General features: G+C 33.2%; 2 protein-coding genes across 2 annotated transcripts; one reads left to right on the forward strand and one right to left on the reverse strand.

Moving 5' to 3' along the window:
- The first annotated feature begins 813 nt into the window (after positions 1 to 813).
- LOC112521762 lies at positions 814 to 2,562 on the forward strand. The gene is made up of 3 exons (XM_025130756.1): positions 814 to 907; positions 1,940 to 1,991; positions 2,395 to 2,562. Exons 1-3 carry the CDS (start codon positions 814 to 816, stop codon positions 2,549 to 2,551), a joined length of 303 nt encoding a protein of 100 aa, XP_024986524.1. The 3' UTR covers positions 2,552 to 2,562.
- A 40-nt stretch (positions 2,563 to 2,602) lies between these two features.
- On the reverse strand, positions 2,603 to 15,789 carry LOC112521146 (potassium channel KAT3). Its single transcript, XM_025129846.1, has 13 exons — positions 15,602 to 15,789; positions 8,619 to 8,834; positions 8,374 to 8,535; positions 7,922 to 7,979; positions 7,276 to 7,593; positions 6,767 to 7,006; positions 5,911 to 6,009; positions 5,802 to 5,834; positions 4,723 to 4,908; positions 4,414 to 4,491; positions 3,492 to 3,558; positions 3,041 to 3,187; positions 2,603 to 2,862 (listed from the first exon to the last, which is right to left on the reverse strand). Exons 1-13 carry the CDS (start codon positions 15,787 to 15,789, stop codon positions 2,759 to 2,761), a joined length of 1,896 nt encoding a protein of 631 aa, XP_024985614.1. The 3' UTR covers positions 2,603 to 2,758.
- Between the last annotated feature and the right edge of the window lie 6,312 nt (positions 15,790 to 22,101).

Below are 22,101 nucleotides of genomic sequence, written 5' to 3' on the forward strand. Positions count from 1 at the left end.
ACAGGACTTGATAGACCATTTCCTTAACTGATTTTCAGAAAAAAGTATTGAATTGGGAGTACTAGTGATGGCCAAACCGGCCCGACCCAGCCTGGGACTGTCGGAGGACCGAAACCGGGACTGGTGAGGACCGGATATGGGACCGCCGGTTACGACCGGTTATGCATTTTGTCGGATTTATGGGACTGAGACCGGTTATTAGACTGATTAAGGCCCGGCCTGTCCCGAAATTTCAAAAAAAAAAAGAGCCGTTAGGGAGACGTTTTTTTTGTAGCTTTTGGCCTTAAAACATTATAAATATGTGTTTTGGTTGAGAGATTAACATACCAAGTTCTCAATTTGTTAGACAATGTAATTTTAATTATAATAAAACATATTTTTAAAGTGTATTTGAGTAACGGATACGATAAATTTAATAACGTATTAAAAACATATATCCTTAAAAAAATTAATTTTTTTAATATCAAGACCCCATAACCGATTATAGAATGGCTTGACCGGTATTCACCTTTTCAACCGGGACCAAGACCGAATATGGCCGGCTATGTACAACCTTGGGACCGATCAGGACCGGCCCGGTCTGAGCCGGGACTGGGTTTTGGCCACCACTAACTGGGATCAAGCTGAAAGGTTCAGGGGCTATATTGGCCCTGGAGCGGGCCGGTTTCGGTGGTGGTCAGCTGGGCCCAGCCCAGGTTATGGTGTTCGTTTGGGCCGGGCCTGTTTGGTCTGGTGGTCTAAGAAACGGCGGCAACATTTAAAAGCAGAAACAAGGAGAGCGCCTGAGAATTCAAATCTATCGATCAAGCTTTAATGGCGTCCTCTTTACCGCGGCCTTCTCACGCCGATAATACGCAACTTCTTCCACTTTCCGACGCACAATCTCCTCTCTCCACCGTTGTCTACGGTAATCCTCACTCTCTAAGCGCAAATGTATATTGATTATCAGTAATTAATTTTGAATCCACGAGTGTTCTATGTCAAATTCGAGTGAATTTGCATGATGCGAACCTAATTTGTTGATAAGTATTTCATATCTGCTTAGACAACAAAATTCTGTGAACAACATTCTGCTTTTTTGTAGAATTTATTTAACATACGACAGCAGGTAGTTGATTGTGTGTTACGATGATAGCGAGAACTCCCTGCTCTGCTGTTCTTATTCTCTATAGTACAATTATTTGCATTGAATGTTGATTCTAGTTGGTTAAGCATTTAGACTAGCGTAATTTTTAGTTCATTTTGTTCAAATCCCGCTACAAGTCTATTTTATGAAAAAGTGTTGTACAAATTGCAAGTGCGATTTCTATTGAGATGTCAATGGCGCTAGTGAAGTAGATATCTCTTCTTAGATATAGAGGGATGTTACTATGGATATTCTTACCAAAAAATGATACATATGATGCCCTCGGAGAGTGCTTTGCTGTGCCAGATTTTTGAGGCATTGGATTATCACAAATGTTTGGATTACTCAAAGCTGACATTGATCCAGTGAGACTTTCCGGTGACAGAAATTCCTGCACTAAATGTAGGATCTTATTTGAAAATAGGGACTAAGTTAGAAACGATACAAATATCCAATGTTTCATTCTCAGAGGTGCTGCTTGAATTTATTTGTTGTATTGTTAATATAATAGCAATAGTTATAGATGTAGTGTTTGTTGGCACACCACATACACACTACATTTGGTAGACGTGCTCTTTTATGCTTTTCTAACTTAGAAATGGTTTTTTTATTAGTTTCCGCCTCTTGATTAGCTTGCCAATCTGATAAGATGCGTTTGTAAGTTAAAATCTACTTTCTTGTTTGTAATGAATAATATAAATTTTGATGTGGTCCTATCGGATTTTTTCAATCTAGAAGCTTTATTCCAACTAATACGAATGGTTCTGTACTTGTGTTTCCATCTCATTTAATAACTTGGTCATTCGTGTGCAGAGCTTTCTCAGCAAGTTCAAGCTGCAATGGATAATATGCTTAAGATGATTACGTGAGTAAACGGAGTTGTTCAATCAATATTAACATCGTTGTATTTTTCTAAGTCATTCAATTTAATTGTGAAAAAGCTTCTTGCTGAGGATGTTGCTTTTTCCTAATTATTTCATTCCACTCTTTTGTATGAAACATTTGGCCAAGTGAACTTTTGCACCCTAGCATCTGAATTCACCATTCATACATAACCACTTTGTCCTCATGCATCACAATATTCATTTCTAAACTCTTACACTCTCTTCACCACCCCCAAGCAGACTTTTCTGAAGGCTTTCTCATAGTCCAATATAATTAACCACATGATCTTGGTGGCTACTATATTTTAGCCTATGTGAATGATTATATTCATGAGACCGTCTTTCTGTTTTCGTGGTCTTTGTACCTATTTCTTTCATACACAGTGAAATTGACCAAAGCTCGGCTGGAATAATAGAAGACATCGAGAAATGCAAAGATTCTGCTCTTGAGAGGAAAAGAACTTTAGAAGAAGAGAAAGAGCGTTTCCAGAAAGCAGCTTACTCTGTTTTAGACATGCTCAACAACAGGGAGAGTAGCTAAAATTCCAGTAAACACTTATCTTTGCTAACTTAAAACTTGTGAAAATTGTGTGTAACAAGGCATATAATAGGTCACTGGATTCCATAGTTCTTGATCTTACATTCCAAATATTTTCTGTAGACAAGATTCTGTTTATAATTAATTTTATAGAAGTTAATGCAACTGTCTTTTCTGGAAAAAAAACTTGGATATTTTATTTTCATGTATTCAAAATATAAACAGGTGGTCATTCTCTCTTAAAGCATTAAGATCTTCCACTTGAGATGCATCAGCCATGAGAATAGTAGTTCCTCTTTTCCCGAACTTCTTCTCTGCATGACAACATAACTAGGGTTGGAAACTTCATAAATTGAAGAAGATATCTTTTATAAATAGGAAATCCATTGCTCTCAATTCCACATTAGGCACTTACAATCTAAAAGTCTAAATGACATTCCAATAAATAATATGTTTTACCATAAAATGCATAGTTGCAGCTGGATAGCTTACCTGCTAAGTTGAAAAGGTCCTCTATTGAGTCTGGAAGGTGCACAAGTTTTCCTGTCCTTTTGCCGTCTGTTGTTTCCTCATGTGGATGATGGCCATGGATTACCACCCTCACAGGAATTGCGTTTGAGAGTACAGAAGTGGGTGTTCCTGCAAATAATATCATTAACTTGTTTATTGTATTATTTGTTTTAGAACGTGGACAAAATTGTCTGGCTTCTGACACCACTTTGTACACTTAGCACTCAGAGAAAGGAAAATTTATATTCAAGTGAAAACTGTGGTATTGAGACTAGGGTTGTAAAAATATGGATCATTGAATTGCTTGTCAAGATACTTTTATCCACCCTACAGTGAGAGTATATCCTCTCAGAATATTGTAAGTTTTTCTGATAGTTCCTTTAGTTGCTCTTCTTATTTATCTTTGTGGTGAAGTATATTGAAGATCACCGACCTTCTCCATCTTCTCGGCCATAATTTGATGCTTCATGGTTTTGTGATTCATCAACTGGTGTGGTTTGCTGCAATGGGGATGTAAAGAGAAATGTTAGCTTTCATTTGACAATATTATAGCAACATCCTACGAATAAATATAGAGAAGAATGGCTAATTGGGCTCTATTGTACACTGAACACTAATAATTAAATAGCTTTAAAATAAGGCAGAAGATGTCTTTCACTTCAGCAAGACTTTTAATTAATTCCAAGTTATATGAATACATGTATACTTATATTCAGCTTTCATGATCATTTTTTCTTGCTTATGCTTCCTATGCCACATCATTTTCTTGGGAGTTTTTTAGTTCTTCATGAGTCGGATATGGTAGGTTCTTAAAGAAGCAGAAACTAAAGCCTTGTGAAGAATTTTTCCTAAAAGCGTTCACATTGATACAGAGGCAATGAGTCAACAACCAACATATATCGGATCTATTCCTTTCATGTATCGTACACAGAAATATTTCTGTTAAATACTAGAGAAGTCCCTAAAACAAGACTTAATATTTTTAAATGACGCGCACTTTGTTGAAATGAATGAGGATAATAATCGTGTAGAGATACCATAAATGTGTGATTATTGCTAAACTTAATAACAAATTATGCTTATAATAGCTAAGCAAAGATGTTCTAGTTGCCTGGCTTGCAGATAATATGCTTACCTTATGTATGTTTCTCCTTGTGTATTAGCCCATGCACTACACTGAGTTGCACTATGAGCTACTTAAATAAACCAAAAGTGGAATCAATTATGTTGAAACACTGAATTCCCCTTATTTTATGTAGATTCATCCACTAAGTTAGCATCTTCGATGATGCAATCAAATTGTAAATACAATCTAGTAGCATATGACTCTAATAGGGTTCAATAGGAATTATTACCTCAATATTCAAGTCCAATAAGAGATCTGTCAAGAATGGCAACTCTTCTTGCACCTCCTTCTTTAAGTCCCTCAGATACTGAGAATAAACATGTCAGCTTACAAAAGAATTATGCACTTTAAGAGGCTGCAATAACAACAAAGAACTAAAACAGTACGACATGGCCAAAAAGCATGCTTGCATGTTTGCAGGCTGAAGTAATTGGCATTTGTGCATGTTCGTTTTGATAAATTATTTAGATTTATTACACGTAAATTTTGTAGTTTCCATCTAGAGATATATTTGAATGAGGTAGTGCTAGTTGAAAACCTGTGTGAAGTTGGACATTATTGTCTTTCCGTCGCCATCAAGAGGCTGCACTAGTTGCTTGAAGTGATGATGAGTAATTCGGACTACCTGAGAAAGTTTCTTGCTTCTCACCGTGAAGGGTTGGGGGATGTTGAAGAATACCCCGATTTCCCCAAACATGTCCATTGGGCCTAGTTTTGTCAAGAACTGAAACGTAGAAAGGGCTTTGGTTAATACCCTCCATCAAATTCACATACAAATCACAAATTTTATCTTTTTTTTATCATATTTTTGATCTATTCTTTTCTGTCTACCGGAAATTGCTTTTTTATTTTGGTTTTATATATTTCTATACAAGATTTAAGCTATTTGATGTTGTTATCCATCACTATAGAAGATCTCATAGCATCTTTGTAAACATGCTGCTGCTATATTCTTTTTCACATGAAATGAAGGCATGCATATTTCGCTTATTTTCTTAGTCGAATTATAGACAATCGTATTACTATGTCAAGTCATTACTTTTTACCATATAATTTTATTAATTCTGAAGTTGTCTCTTTTTTATTTTGCTCCAGCACAAATGGTTCCGTCCAGAACTTTATTATCTAATGTTTTGATACCCAGGATATTGCAAACGTCTTTTTAAGACACAAGGAGGTTTGACCTTGCAGAAGAATATCAACTGTCGCCTCTATATGGTTGTTAATGGTACGTAAAACTTGTGAACTATTATTGGACTTCGAAGCTTTGTACATCACCTCGACTAGGTTTTTGCTTCAATAAGAAGTCAGTAGATTACATTCACTTTCTAGTTGAAAAAGGTTACTTTCAAGATAATTGCACAAGTCTTTTTTTTTTTTTAGCCAGCTGATTTTTTATTTTTAGATATGCTGCTTATTCTAAACATAGAACAAGTGGTCAGTATTTTGCAAATCTGTGCTGATGAAATTGTATAGAAGATATGCACAGATATGAATGTGCATCTGATATTCTGTTTATGATGGATAAACACATCCAGATGTGCAACCAGATTGCTCCATCTTTACATTGTTAGTTAACTGCTCAATTATATGTTGCCCAATAAGGAAACAATTTACCTGCTCCATTCCATTTTTGTGTGTCAGCACCTCCTGGAATTTATAGAGTATTAGAAAATTCCAGATGGGTACATCAAGTATGAATTTTGAGTTTTGAAAGGATTTATACCATGGCTCCAGATACTACAACATAGAAATCTGTTGGTATCTCATTTTGTAGTATAACTTCAACCTTGGGTGGAAAGTATTCTACTTTCAAATCTGTAACCTGCCAACAGAACCCACAACAGATGTTATAGAGAATAGATCACTGTTAACCTATTCTGTAAGTCCTACCTTAACGTTGGCGAATATGTCTTATCAACTTGCCACTAGTTTATTATAGGCTCAACTGAGCTTGCCAAAGTGGTTAAAATTCTTTTTAAGATAAACTAGAGACTATGAGTTCGAACCACACTTGGGTACTGCCAATGAATTACTAGGGGTGCTTGAAATATGTTTAAATTCACCCAACCCATGAGTGGTTCTGGGAGTCTTTTAAATATGAAAACAAACAAACTTTCTAGTGTATTGGCTTGTCTTCTTCCCTCTGTTTAAGCTTCATGCAAGAATATCACAGGTGGTTTACTACCTGTTGACTGCCTCTTGTTAAGAAATGCTTACCCGGTAAGAAGGAATATTGTTAACCATCACACCCTGACCCACAAATATGTTGACAGGGATGGTCACCCTGTCAGGAATGGGTTGCTGTCTGACTTGGTCAATGGTTCAGTCAGGCTTACCCACACACTTGGTAAACTACCACTTTCAGTCTACACTTACCCAGACCAAACCTCTTACCCAACCATACTCTTACTTGGTAAGCGCTTACCCAATTTGTGTTGGTAAACGACACCTTATCTTTCTTTTGTATCCAAAAGTCTCAACTTTTAGATGGTAAAATGTCATGGTCAGGATGCTACTAATGTTATACGTCACAACGACCCAGTCACTGAGAGTTGTACTATACAAGAAAGGAATCATACCAATTGCCTACTAAGATCTTCTGAAATGCCTTTAAAGAGATAAGTCTTGTCAACAGTTTTGCGGAATAGATGTTGGGAAATGCTAGATCTAATCGCCTTTGGTAGGTCCCCTAGAACTTCTTCTTGCTGTAGCTCAGCTGTCTTGAACCTGAGTTGCATATGTGCCAACATTTGCTCTTTTAACCCTTCTGGAAGTCTGTTCTTGCTTGCATATCTTAAGATCTCGTTGATTGAATCCCTCTGCAGTAGCAGATAGTAGCATAAACATAGATTAGATGGCTTAACCTAATCATCATTTAGGAAAACCTTGAGGACCAGCTCAACTGGAAAATAAAGGCTAGGCCTTGGGGTTCCTCCCCAAGGTCACCGCTTCAAGTCTTCTCAGGACCACCGAGGATTTTCCTGGCCGTTATCTTCAGGGCCCATGTTGATTAGTTGAGGTGCGTGCAAGCTGGTCTAGACAACCACGGTTACCAAACATAAGAAGAGAAAACCTAAGAGAAACTTACCATGACAAAAGTTCGGACAGCGCTATGGACAATAAGATTGGTCATGTTTCCAATAAGATAAGAGGTGAGGCCGATGTTGAACAACATATAGAAGATATTGAATATCTTCTCCCCTGGATTTACTGCATGCAAGTCTCCATATCCGACTGTTGTAAGGGTGACAATTGACCAATACATTGAATAGGTGTATCCCAACCAAATGCTTCTATCCTCAAAGTTGTCAATAATAGATCCGATCCATGTATCACTCGAGTGTTTATGATGAGTGGCTATCCAATAGTAGAAACAGCCAGCTGAGTGCACTGCAAAAAGTGTGACCTGTGATAATCCAAGCCATAAAGGTTAGTCTAGCAACATGCCTTAATACAGTTCCTCAGTATATCCCACACAGAGGTAGGACTCATGCCCGCGAGAGGGGGGGTTAGGAACTTCGGATGTACGTAGGCTTTGCCTCTACCCGTTGGGATATCTGTCACATAAGAACCCTAATGCTTGCCACCAGTACATCCACCCGGATCATGTTGTACATCTGATATACCTTTTTAAAACTCTTTCTACCGAAAACATCATAATTTTTTTTACAGTTCCTAACCTGTGTTTTTTAGCAACTAACAAGTATGGTTGAATAAGTAAAAGTAGTACTAACACATATTAGTTTGATGGTTCTTGTCACGAAGTAGCTGAAGCGCGTATCCTTCTCTAGCCTGCTCAGAAAACAAGTGATTGTTATGTAAATTTCTAACCCAAACATACGGCATTTCTGTTAGGAGAAGTACTTTTTTTTAGTGTTGCAGGAGGAACCCATGATATTGCAACAACTTATTCTATATGTTGTTATATAAAGGTGCGTATGGTATGCGGATAGGACTGGATGGCAAGAATGAGGTAGGCCGTAGATGGTGTAAGAAGGTTTCAGGGTTTTAATTTGACATGGGTAATTTAGTAATTTTCCCAACCTTCTCATATCTTTAAATTTATTTTCACCTATTTTGGTGTGCATTGTCCCACTTAGTCGCATGTCGTACCAGTTTTTGTTTTGTCTCCCACATACCAAACGCGTATTTGAAATAAATGTCAAATCATTTTTGTGGTTTGCACCTTGAAAAGAGCTCGCTAACACGCCTTAGCCGCCATAGCCTGAGCAGATTAAGGAAGCCAAAGACCTCCCCACGGTGCAGCCTTCCAGTTAAGAGTCGGTATATTGATTGAAATGGCAGCGTTGATGCCACATCCATCGGAAACATCATATGAGTGACATACCTGAAAAACACACACACAAAAATTAGAATCATTAATGCATGTTTTGAATGCATTTCACAAAATGGTTTTATTTAAGATAGTACCTTGTGGCTATCTTTTTATGATCATCAATGAGCAGATATGTCGATTTGTCCAAATAGGCTACGAAGAACGTTAAGATGATATCAGTGGCAAAAAAGAAGTCGACCGCCAAATCGACATAGAGGAGAGAGCCGGTAGCCACCTTCTTGAAAGCTAGCTCAAACGGGGATGACCATGCCGAGTATATAACCAATACCACTAGAAATGCTTGCCACCACCTACATTGAGGAATCTAAGAACGTGAAATAACCTCTCTACTCCTTGGAATAAAGGTGATGATAAAATTTGTGTACTCTGATAATATCTGAAATCCCGTTAGATTACACTCTAAATGAGCTCTTGAGGAGAGAGAAAAAGTTCCAACAAACTAATATAAAACTTTAACACACATATAGACCTTACTCCGTGTGAGATTTACTGGTTTGGTTTTAAAGATTCATATCAACCTAGATCATTGTATTTTCATGTGACTAGATCAAACTATTCAAAATTATACATCGATACATGTTACTGTACTGGTCATTGATTTAAGAGACTCGGTTAGTTACCAGTTGGATTAAATCCTCTCGGTAAGTGTTTGCCATCACTTTGATTAGCTAGGCTAGTTAATTAGTCGTTTACTTTTAAGTGTCTTGTATTTGTTTCGGAAGACAACATTTATCAACTAAAAAGAACCAAAAAAGAACAAGAGAAGTTCAAGTTTATAGAAAAGAACCCAAACAAAAATGGACAACCAAACAAAAACCACAGTGAAAGACAAAACACTAACAAAATTGATATCGAAAATACCGACCCCACCAATGAAACGGACTAGACAAGAAGATGTCTATTTAACGCCACCACGACCAATGATGGAAACAATAGAAACATGGCCTTAAGGAGAAAGAAAACTCAACCCTCCCTTGACATGACAAGTTAGATACCGACATAACCACAACCTTAGACAACTGATCTCAAAAGCACAAAATCTAGAAAAAGGACATCAAGCCTTAAAAGGCTACAACACGATCAAACCATCAGTACTCATAGTTTTTTAACCTATTAAAGACCTAGAAAAACGAGAGTAGTTATACATCAAACCCCAGATCCTGATTAGGGACACCAAAAGCTGCAAAAACCTTATTATTCCTCGAGCACCTTCTTTAATTTGAGAACTTGAAGGACAACGCATGAAACATTGTTCAATCGACTCAGATTTAGAATCACATCGAGAACACAGATCGAATGCAAATCAACCCCCATTTTGTCTAAAATCTTATGAACTTGAACTCTACTAAAGCGTTTCGAAAAATTAAGCGGGAAATAATAGATTTGTACCATCTTTAGAGGTTACCCAACGAAATTAAGGATATATTATTTAGTATTTACCAAACATATGTTTTCATCGTATATAGTATAACAAGATTCGTTAATTATAAATTAAATATGTAAAATATTTTAAAAAGTTATAAATCAATGTTACTGTAATCCACGATAGAATTTTTAAATTGGGAGTTCTCTTTGGATTCAATGTAAAATTTTGAATTATAAATTTTATCTGAAAAAATTATAATAAATTTATTGGAGATGCTTTTGAAGAGATGATAGCAAATTGCTATTTCCAATGTATCGTTGTGATCAATTAATGGGACTTGATTTCGAGATACTCTTAAAATGGTTATATCAATAAAACAATGGAATTACTTGTTAAAAATTTATAGTATAAAAAGTAGGGAAAAGTCATAAAACCCTAGGAAAAAAAATTCATGAATAATTTTCTAAAATATTTTTTTTGAATATAATTCGTTCTGTGTGATTAAATCTGATTTTTTTTTGAATAAATAAGTTATCGAACTTTTAGAAAGTCACTGTTTTTTTTAACCCAAGAAAACTACTTGTAACCGGCAATGAAGGTTTTAAAGTTAAATATAGAATTTAAATCAGTGTTACTGTTTTCAAACCCTACGTCATTCAAACCATGCACCCAATCAACCTTGCCACGCCTCATCACTGACCATCGTCACTGTTGACCTACACAATCTACCTCCCTCTTTTTGATCCGGTTTTTCTCGACTCGTTCTCTTTATTGATCTATCTATACATACTACATTAGATTGCTGAAAGAAAGGGAGAATCGAAAGACAAAAAAAAAACAGTTCAAAAAGAGGGAGGTCGATTGTAGGAGGCAACAAAGATGATGGAGAGCAGACAATGAGGAGTCGACTGAGGGGTTGGCAAGGCACTTGGGTGTGAGGGTCTAAGTGGTGTAGGGTTTTGGAAGTGATTGAGGCTTTTGTTTTTACTTTTAAATATTCACAACCACTTACGAATAACTTCTTTAGATTAAAAGAATGTACATATAACCAATTTCTAAAAATTTAATGGTTTACTTATTTAAAAAGAAAACCAAAAACTTATTATTATAAATGAAAAAGTTTCAATAGTTTATTTATCTAGAAATAATAGATACGCTAAGTTTGAAAAATGGTCTTAATGGAGAAGACATAGTAATAATGACTTATTTATCGGTCACTAACTTATTGATTAAGTACTAAACAAACACCCATACATACTACCAAAGAAAGATATCCATCTCATCAAGTGAAATGAGGTTTAAGCAAATATTATCCAAGTAATACATGTCCAAATTGAATTTTCAGAAATAAAGTTAGTTTTATAAGTCAGTTATTCAGCCAATTATGTGATAATTGGTTTATCATTTATAAAGTTCGGGGTTGTTTTTGAATAATGATGATAAGTTAAGGGGGTTAATTCGTTAATATGATTAAAATAATTTAAAACCTCCACCGCCTCTTATTAGTTTATGTTTGGTATTATGAATTAAGTTGTTTTATCTCATTGGGATGGTAAGTGGGTAAAAGGAGAAGAGAAGACTTCCTCTGTATTTATTGAGTCGAGAAAACTAAAGCAGTCGAAGAAGGAAAGAAAGAAATTGATTTCTGTGATTAAATTCCTTGAATTGTTGTTATTTTAAAGTCTGCGTCTCTGTGTGATTCTATAAGGTGAATTTGTTTTACAAATTTCATCTTATTTTGTTGGATTAGAACCGTTTGGTTCTTTACGTGGGGAAATTTACGAAAAACTGTTTTTATGCTATGTTTAGCATAATTGGTATTTTGATATAAGGGTGGCATAATCAAGATAGGTATATTTTGAGATAAATGTGACATAATCAGGAGATGTGTATATTAGGATAAAGGTGACATAATCAACTGAATATAAAAACTGGGTTTTGATCAACTTGTTAACTGTTGTTGCATCCTTATGATGCGATGACATTGAGTTATCGCATCTGTGTAATGTGATATATCACTTGAGTCATCGCATTCTATTGATGTGTGACTTTTATCGCATCCTTGTGATGCGAGGAGTATGCTTGTCGTATCCTTGTGATGCGACATGATTGACTTATCATATCATATTGATGTCGCACCAGTGTGATGCGATGAGATGAGATTCTCGCATCAGTATGATGCGAGAAAATGGGGTTGTCTCATCCATGTCATGCAAGGAATTTGTGATTTTACCTATATGATGCGATGAGTTTTATCATAATGCGCTAAATGAGTTGTTTGGTTATTTGATGCGATAACTGAGTAATAACTCATCCTTTTTTATGCGATAAAAGATGTTTGTTTTATTAAAATGTTGTTTATTTGTTATTGATACAAATATATGTTTATAAAAGTGTTTTGGAGATTATTCACCCTGCAATAATAAACAAATGGATGATTTACTAGACCTCAAGGTCTAACACTGATTTGTATTTCAAAATATGMATTACAGGTCGGGTACAACTGAATATTCGATAAGAGGAAGGGAAAATTGTGAAGAATTTATATATGCTTGCATGGATGTTGGGATAATGTGCTATCTTTTATATTTGAATACCTGTTATGTATACAAGTTTTATATTGAAATTTTATGAAAAAATTTGGTAGCTACTTTGTAATGTAGCTTTTGTAAATATTGAGACCAGATGTATAAATTATATTTCTTGATATATGGAAATATATGTTTATATGCCAATGTGATCTTGGGGTGTTACAAATTATCATTTTGTAGAACATAAAATTTTGCATTTAAGTATGTTTAGTGTTATCAGTTCATGTTGTAGGATATGTCAGTATCTATTTAAAATTTTTATTTCAAGTATATACAAGTTACATTAATCAGTTAAAAATCAAATAACGTAATTTAAAAAAAGATGACAAAAATGGAATGTTGTTATGTGTTAGGAGCCGTTTATTAAGTGATTATCGGTAAGAGAAATTACTCTCATTTATCTTATCATGTAATATTCCCAACCATATGAATGAATTATTGGTAAGAGTCTTGAGCCTGATAAGCGTTTTACCGGTAAGAGTGTTTTAAATAATCCCACAGAATAAATGGCTCAGCCCCTGGCTGGGGTCGACCTGCCAAGTCAGCTTGGGATTTTTTTTTCCGGGTTATATTGTTTTGTGAAAAATGCTTCAAAAATCCGAATTTGAAATTTTAAACCCGGTTTTGATGACCACTCCAGAGTTAAATTCAGACTTACAACTTTGAATTTTTCCAGAGTTATGTTGTAAGTCTTGAGGCCACCCTAGAATTAAATTCAGACTTGAATTCAGACTTACAACTCTGAATTTTCCCAGAGTTATGTTGTAAGTCTGTAGGCCACTCCAAAGTTAAATTCAAATTTACATTCAGAGTTAAATTCAGACATACAACTCTGAATTTTTCCAGAGTTATGTTGTAAGTCTGGAGGTCACTTCAGAGTTAAATTCAGACTTACAACTCTGAAATTTTCCCAGAGTTATGTTGTAAGTCTGGAGGCCACTTCAGAGTTAAATTCAGTTAAACCACAAAAACAGGAAAATAAACGTGTAGAGGGACATATGTCACTTAAATAGACCTATTTGAACTGTAAGTGAAAATTATGTTTAGATACATGTTTAGACGGGAAAAATCAATAACCACCGCACATAAACATAATATGTGTTCCCAAAGTTACTTATTTATAAGTTAATGTGGCGATGAAGCCAAACATTGCCATTATAACAAGTGCATAACGACTTATTTAAAACCATTATAAAAATCATATGTATATATAATTTTATGCATAGACAAGAAATTCTTGTTCTCTTCAAGTTTAAGCATTGCACGTATCATCAAAAGATTCTTAAACATAATATATATATATATATATATATATATATATATATATGGAGGTTCAAACGATAATCCCTGTGATTTATAAGAATACGAGAATAACCAATAACCTCAAACTTTTTTAGTTAATAAATTAACTTATATTAAATATAAATAAATTAATAAGGGCAATAATGTAATTAAGTAATTTTTATAATGTTTATTTTATTTTAATTAATTATAACCATCCTTTTTTTCCTGGATTGATCATGTTCGTTTCCACTCTCTTCTTTTCTCTTGTGATAATTGTGTGATTGTGTAACCATAACCTATCGAAACCATGATCAATCGAGTGTAACCATACTTATCGAAACCATGAGTAATCGTTGTGATAAATATATGATTGTCTAACCCTAAGCGATCGAAACCATGATCAAATCGAGTGCGATGTTATGATAGTGATATTATATGATTATCACACCTATATCACACCAAATCAGTAGTCGATTTTCTAAGTTACCCTAGCCGAGCGGAATCCTTATGATAATTGTGTGATAATCACACTCATATCACACCAAATCGTGTTGAAATAAGCGATAACCATAATAGTCCATTATGTTATCCCGATTAATTGGTTTAGTGTGATTGTGTTTTTTAAATTTTATCACTTTGAATTCCAATATTACCTTTTTGCCTCTCAATTTTTTTGAATTGTTTTAATTTCATTTTTAATTTAAAAAATCTTTTAATTTTTATTGTTATCACAATAYGAGGTTAATAGGTTGTTCTTGCGTTTTCGCGAATTACAGGGGTTCTCGTTTAAACCCTTTCATATATATATATATATATATATATATAYAYACACACACACACACACACACACACACACTTACACTTGGGATCATATGAGACAAAGTTGTTTTCGTGAGATACGTGAAACAGTTTTTACACTTGAAACTTCACAGCAAAACACCGTAAATGTGACATTCACAGTGTTTTTGCTATGAAGATTCGACTTTTTTTTTTTACCTTCACAACATTTTGTTGTGAAGTTTCAAGTGTAAAAATCGTATCACGCTTGTCTCATGAAAACAGTTTTGTCTCACGTAACCCCAAATCTATATATAGAAAGAGAAAGAGAGAATAAAAAATATAATAAATAAATATATCTATTTCTCCCGATATTAACAAGATTTTAATTTATAAATTTATATTAAAATTTTTGAACACCGTCGTTGCTTATAAACTTGAAGGAAGGGTGATTATATTCGTTAGTTTTTCAAATTTCGTTATAAAGTAACAATCGAGCTCACGACCAGTAACATTATTTCATATAATCATCTGATCAGTTGTTTTTATATCCAGAAAACTCAAATCTATAAATAATTAACCATTTGAATACAAAATTCGAAAACTTAGAATCACTTTCACTCAAATATAAGCAAAGCCCATTTAGGTTATTTTAAAAAAAAAAAAAGGAAGAAATAACTTTTTATAAAAAATAATATTCGGAAAAAATTACGAGATTTTCGTTACTTGTTCACGAATGCATTTTTAACACGTAAACGTATTTTTAATGATCCAGTAAACAATATGTAAATGTAATTAATCCTTGAATTCAAGATCTCTGAATTTTGACTTAAAAAACAAAGAAATTTCAAGAAAGATTTCAAGATTTCTACTCTCGTTGAAATGAGTTTGATAGTTCAATAAACGTTTTCAAGATTCGCTGAAATGATTTCGATAGTTTAACTGGTGATATAACGTGCAGTACTCACACATTTTTATGCATAATGTACAACCTACAATCATATAAAACGTAATAAGTTTATGGCGGGAGATAACTTACCGGTACCGACGATCATAGGGTGCAATGACATATTTTCTGAGAGGAGTTGAATCCCCGCCAACAATGGTTCCAAAAGCCGGCAACAGACTGCTCGAAACCGACGCCAAGTTGTTCATCATCTCCCCACTTGAATGCCTCCGATACATCAACGGCATCGGAGATCGGGTTTCCGACATCTTCTCTCTCATCTCCGATCACTCTAGAGAGAGAAATATGAGATCCATAGTTTCATTAATTAAGAGAACTTGGAATAAACTAGCAATTAAGGAGGTCTAGGGGTTTGCATTTATTGTATTATTTTAATTAAGACAACTACATTTTTCTTAACCTAATTTGATGGGTTTGACCTTTTTTGGTAAATACAAAATTTTGATTTGTTTTTAGTTAATGATTAAAATTTAATATTTTTTAAAAGTATAATAATATTTATATACGACAAATGTAACAAATAAACTCACGCACTCTTCTCACCTTCGGTGAGATTTAAACTCTTTATCTACTAGGAGGCCAAAGACTACAATATCGTTAGACCAAAGATCCTTTGGTTTAATCAGAATTGATATGAATAAAAATATGTCATTTTAAAATCTTATATATTATTTTTACCATGTCAATGAAATTAAGACACGTCAGATTTTTATATTATTTAAATTTATTTAATTTATTTTTCTTATATATATATATACTATATTATAAATCATTTGACAAAAACTCTTAAAAACCACTTTTTATGCATAAAGTACTGTTKATTAATGCATGTTACTTAAAACTCAAGATTACAAGTAATTGTGCGTAAGTACAACTTATTAAAGCTCCATATCTGAATTCGTGTTACCAACTGCAGGTATAATCAAATACATGATAAACATATTTTTTTAAATATAAAAAATCTAAAATATAATTAGGATAATCATTGAGTTCTAACAGAATACTTAACTATTATCTTTATAAAATGTTATATTATTAAACCAAAAATAAATTATTTCATTATTAAACTTAAATTAAATTATAATAAAAAAAAATTAAAGAAATTACATAAAAGTAGAACTTTTAAATAGTTGATTTGATATTAACATTGATATATTTTTTTATTTCAAATTTATATTTTATTCAAAAATAAAATCATTATTGCTTTCTTAAAAACACATAAAATCGTATTATAATATCGACAAAAACAAAGAATAAAATAAAACATTAAAATCGAGATGTGTCTCGTTGCATTGCACGAATACTCTTCTAGTATATTTAAATTTATTTAATTTAAGTTCATACTTTATCTCTATTTACATATAAGTGTGTATTCATATGATTGATGGATAAGAATTTAAATGTCAGAATTTAAGATATAAATTTTTTATCCGAATTAATATTGGCCGTTGGATGGTTTGACTTTTGTGCATGTTTAGATGAAACGACTAATGACTGAGATTAAATAACTGGTTAAAATAGTTAAAGACGTAAATTGAGTCATCGAACGAGCTAAATTTTTAGGGTCAACGGGTCATGGGTCAGACGAGTTAGTCGGTTTGGATCGACCCGTTGGATCAATTTTTTTTTTAATGTATCATTTTATTTAATATAAAAACATGGTCATTATTTGATATAATTCTTTTGTATATTTCAATAGAAAAGATTATCCTTCAGATTATATATCGACAATAAAGTTTGACTTTTTTTAGAAAATACAAAATAAAATTGTTTTTATAATTAATGTGTAATTATATTAATATTAAACCTTGGAGATTCACACAAATTGTTGACAACCGTCGGATAGTTTGACTATGATGTGTATTTGGACACGTGTAAGGTCGATTTCAAGCTTTTGGAATTGATACAAACTTATTTGCATAACATTAATTTGGATTTTTTTTTAAATATGGATTTTCAGACCAGTTTACGTGGAAAAAAAAACCCCAACCTGAGGTAACCCGATCCATGATCGATAAAAAATTTAGCCAACCCGACCTTATTGGGTTGGAATCGGGTCAGGCCCAAAAAAACCCGACCAACCCGACCTTATTGGGTTGGAATCGGGTCAGTCCCAAAAAAATCCGACGAACCCGACAACCCGACCTTAACTTTAGCTTTGAATTGTAGATGACAATCATGACATGACCAACCTCAACGTCAAGAAAGCGAAAGCATCGGGTTGGAAACGTCTAAAACTATTGTTGTTGATTGATGTATTATCATTTGGTTTAAACATTTTTATTGTAATATCTAAATATTTGATGAACTTGCATATTATCTTGAGTGGTCGGTCGTATTTCAAAGGAAAGTTTCATTTATTTTTATGTGATTTTACATTGTTTAAACACAACCAGATCAACCTGAACGGGTTGGGTTTGGTTGAAAATTTTCAAACCGCAAACATTGGGTTGGGTTGTTAAAACGGCTCCAAACCAATCAACCCGGGTCGTGAGCACACCTATCTATGGCTACAAGCGTTTTGATAACGCGTGGATTTCAGATTTGGGATTGATGAGATTTTTCACTACAGGGCTGTTTGATAGTTGTTGAATGTTTTGGTGCAAAATGATCAAATGATCAGAATGATTAAGAGTTTCTCATGATATAGTACAAAATGAGATAGTTATTTGGTTATTGTTTATAATGAAATTAACGCGTTGAATGGTTAAAGAGGTCCAGGATGCAAAATCATTCAGAGAATTTTAAAACCATTAAGAGGCAGACATTTTTTTAATCAAACAAAATTCATCTTTTGACGATCTAGAGGTTGTCTCTTAATGGAACTATTAAAAGGTAAATAAACAACCCCGTAGCATCACCTAAGGTCTTTATGTGGGATAGTCGCTGTGGAAATGTACAACGTATTTGTACAATCTTGAGTGAATGAGTTGGCTCTCGTTTATTTGTTTGGTATTGCTTCCAGGTTGCATTTTAAAAGATTCTATACTTCGTGACGAGAGGCACTCGTTTTGGACATTAATGAAAAGTTGCTGGACGGGAATTTGAGAGGGACTTTGGCTCACGTTTTCCAACGTTCAAGGGCATCAGAGTAATTCTTGGAAAGTTCAAGGGCCGTGTAGTCATGCTATATAATTTCATAGTTGGATTATTAGAAGAGTAGAATTCGTTTTTTCTTTAAGAAAACTAGTGTTTGACATCGTGCGTTGCGCGATGACAATAAAATTTTTAAAAATTTATTGAAATTAGCTAAATGAGTCGATGATCACATTTATRTATTAAGCTAATAATAATCAACATTACCTTTGATATATGAATCTAACTTATCATTATTGATTGTTCTTTTAATATTATATATAGATAGATAGATAGATAAAATTATTAAGTCTTATATATCAATATTTTATTATATCAAACTTTGTGACTGATTCAAAATCATAAAAAATGTGAAAATATTGATTATAATCATGAGGTGTATTAAGAGAATTATTTTACCATAATACATATCAATTTATCTTCTACATATATTCTCATAAGATATTTATATTTACCAAGCAATAATTGTGTTATTATTTATATTGATATAATTGTTGAATATTTTTGCAATTTGCTTATATTAGTTCATGATATACTCGTTTGCAACATTGGTCAAGAACCTCATTGAAACCACTTTTTTCCTACATGCGATTGCATAAAATGAAAATAATAGCTAGTATTATGACTATTCTAGATATATAAGAGGCTGATTGATTTGTTATTTTTTCATTTGACTTGTTCAAACTTTTTAAATTTGTTTTAAACAGTTTATAGTTTGGTTTATTTATAAAAAAATCCTGAAAATAGAGGCTTTAATACAATTATGTAAAATAAAATATATGTATTATATTGAATTTCATATTTTAAATATAGGGATGGAAAAGTCTTTTACATATATCAAATATTTTAAAAAATCAAAAATCTATGAAAAAATGGGTTTATAATGTTTAGAGGATAACACCTCATTATGTTTGGTTTCTTTTTTAAGAATTTAAAATATTAGAAAATAATTTCCAAACTCAATGCTAAAAAAGGAAAAAAAAAATCACAATAGAACGATCAACAACAAAAACAAAAACTCATATCATATTTGTTTTCATGAATGACGTCTCAAATCAACAAAAAAACAAAACACATCCACAAAAACTGAATAAAGAAGAAGAATTGAGAGATTAAAAGAGATTATTATGCTAAACAATGTTACTTTATTTCATCAAAGATTCATATGTCACTTTATCCACACACAAAAAAATCATATGCCTACATAATTCCAACTTTAGTGTGAATTCTCCGACTAAAAGACGAAATACTATACTTACAAAAACAAAAACTCATACTATGATTAGTCTTATTGAATGACACCTCAAATCAATAAAAATGCAAATCATCCCCACAAAATTATAACTGAATTGAGAGATTAATAGAGAGATTCATATGTTTGTATAATTTTAATTTTAGTGTGAATATCTCCAATTAAAAGACGAAAATACTATACTTACATTAACAAAACTCATATCATATTTCTCTTATTGAATGACACCTCAAATAAACAAAAGTGCAAATCACCTAAAAAACTGAATAGAGAGGAAGAATTGACAGTTTTTTTTTTCTTAAACAATGTTACACTATTTCTTCAAGGATTCATATGTCACTTTATCCACACACACAAAAACTCCATATGCTTACATAATTCTAACTTTAATGTGAATATCTCCGATCTAATTTTAGTGTGAATATCTCCAATTAAAAGACGAAAATATTATACTTACATTAACAAAAACTCATATCATATTTCTCTTATTGAATGACGCCTCAAATAAACAAAAATACAAATCACCTCAAAAACTGAATAGAGAGTAAGAATTGAGAGGTTTTTTTTCTATTCAATGTTACACTATTTCTTCAAGGATTCATATGTCACTGTATCCACACACAAAAACTCGATATGCCTACATAATTCCAACTTTAATGTGAATATCTTCGACTAAAGAAAAGAAATATTATACTTACATAAGCAAAAACTCATACTATGATTTGTCTTATTGAATAACACCTCAAATCAACAAAAATGCAAATCACATCCACAAATTTATAACTGAATAGAGAGGAAGAATTGAGAGATCATAGAGAGATTATCATAGAGGTGTACCACAAAATTATACATGAATAGAGAGGAAAAATTGAGAGATTAATAGAGAAGTTATCATAGAGATGTACCACAAAATTATACATGAATAGAGATGAAGAATTGAGAGATTAATAGAGAKGTTATCATAGAGATGTACCACAAAATTATACATGAATAGAGATGAAGAATTGAGAGATTATTATAGAGGTGTACCATGAAGAGAAGATGAAAAATTATAACCGAATAGAGAGAAATAATGAAAGTTAAAAGAGTACTTATTAGAGGGAACATGAATAAGTTGAAACAACATAATTAAATGATCTTAAATGTGAACATGAAACATAAAAAACAAATATTAAAGTAGAAGAAGCTTGAGAAAAGGAGAAAAAAGATAAATCATTTTCTTGTTTTGAGAAGAGGCCACATCATTGCATGTGGTTTCTTCTTTAATATATATATATATATATATATATAGATTTCTCTGGTCCTCTCAAGCGAATTCTAGGTTAGATTTTGCATTTTGTAACAGTTTAATATTGAAAGATTGTTAGTTTATGCATTTTTTTTTTTCATGCATTTGTCATGCTCCCGCTATTCCATGAACGTTTATGCCAGTTATTAGGCTATTTTTTTTATTAACCTGGATATCCGACCCGCTATGCGAGCCGACTAATCCCAGGGCGACCACCTGTTTTGCAGATAGCCTGGAGTCACTGCATTTGAACCTCCGTGGTCACAAGAGAATATTTATTCCTCATTGGATTTGAACATGGGACCTCCTAGTACTTTTGACCTTTGGAGCCAAGTTCAAATCAATCAGGCACCACCCTTGTGGTTATTATTGGTCTACTTTATACATCATTTCCCCTCACTTGAGAAGTACTCGACTGCAAGTTCACCGCAAATGCATCTTAGTTGATAGGTAATACTTGTTAATGTTCGTTATGTTGAACGTCTTACAAATAGATATGATGACACGACAGTCAAAAACATAACATAGTGGCAAAGCCACTTGAGATGAAAGGGAGCATATGCTCCTCCTGAGACTCCAAGGGGCCGTTTACCAAACACTTACCCAATAAGTGTTTACCGGTAAAATTAACACTATCACTTACTTACTGAGTAAGATTTTAACCCACCGAAACGACATTGTATGCAATAATTTACCTGGTAAGTGCTTATTGTGGTAAAAGTTGTCGCTCTCACTTACCAGGTAAAACTTTTGGTCATTGTCTCGCTCTTACCGAGTAAGTTCTTGGTCCTTACCATATTCATCAGGTAAGATAATGTGACTTGGTAGGCGCTTACCCCGGCAAACGTTTGGTAAACGGCCCCTTAGTCACTGTCTCGCTCTTACTTGGTAAGATTTTTGGTCCTTACCATATTCATCCGGTAAGATAATATGACT

Source organism: Cynara cardunculus (genome assembly GCF_001531365.2).
Source record: "Cynara cardunculus var. scolymus isolate 2C chromosome LG 11, CcrdV1, whole genome shotgun sequence".
Taxonomy (NCBI): domain Eukaryota; kingdom Viridiplantae; phylum Streptophyta; class Magnoliopsida; order Asterales; family Asteraceae; genus Cynara; species Cynara cardunculus.

What these genes read in the sequence shown, in the direction of transcription:
- LOC112521762 (XM_025130756.1), top strand. Translation starts at nt 814, where the DNA reads ATGGCGTCCTCTTTACCGCGGCCTTCTCACGCCGATAATACGCAACTT. An exon ending in TCTCTCCACCGTTGTCTACG is followed by an intron (nt 908 to 1,939) that starts GTAATCCTCACT and finishes ATTCGTGTGCAG; the next exon opens with AGCTTTCTCAGCAAGTTCAA. An exon ending in AATATGCTTAAGATGATTAC is followed by an intron (nt 1,992 to 2,394) that starts GTGAGTAAACGG and finishes TTTCATACACAG; the next exon opens with TGAAATTGACCAAAGCTCGG.
- LOC112521146 (XM_025129846.1), bottom strand. Translation starts at nt 15,789, where the DNA reads ATGAGAGAGAAGATGTCGGAAACCCGATCTCCGATGCCGTTGATGTAT. An exon ending in CATAAAAAGATAGCCACAAG is followed by an intron (nt 8,536 to 8,618) that starts GTACTATCTTAA and finishes TGTGTTTTTCAG; the next exon opens with GTATGTCACTCATATGATGT. An exon ending in AAGATCTTAGTAGGCAATTG is followed by an intron (nt 6,010 to 6,766) that starts GTATGATTCCTT and finishes TTCTGTTGGCAG; the next exon opens with GTTACAGATTTGAAAGTAGA.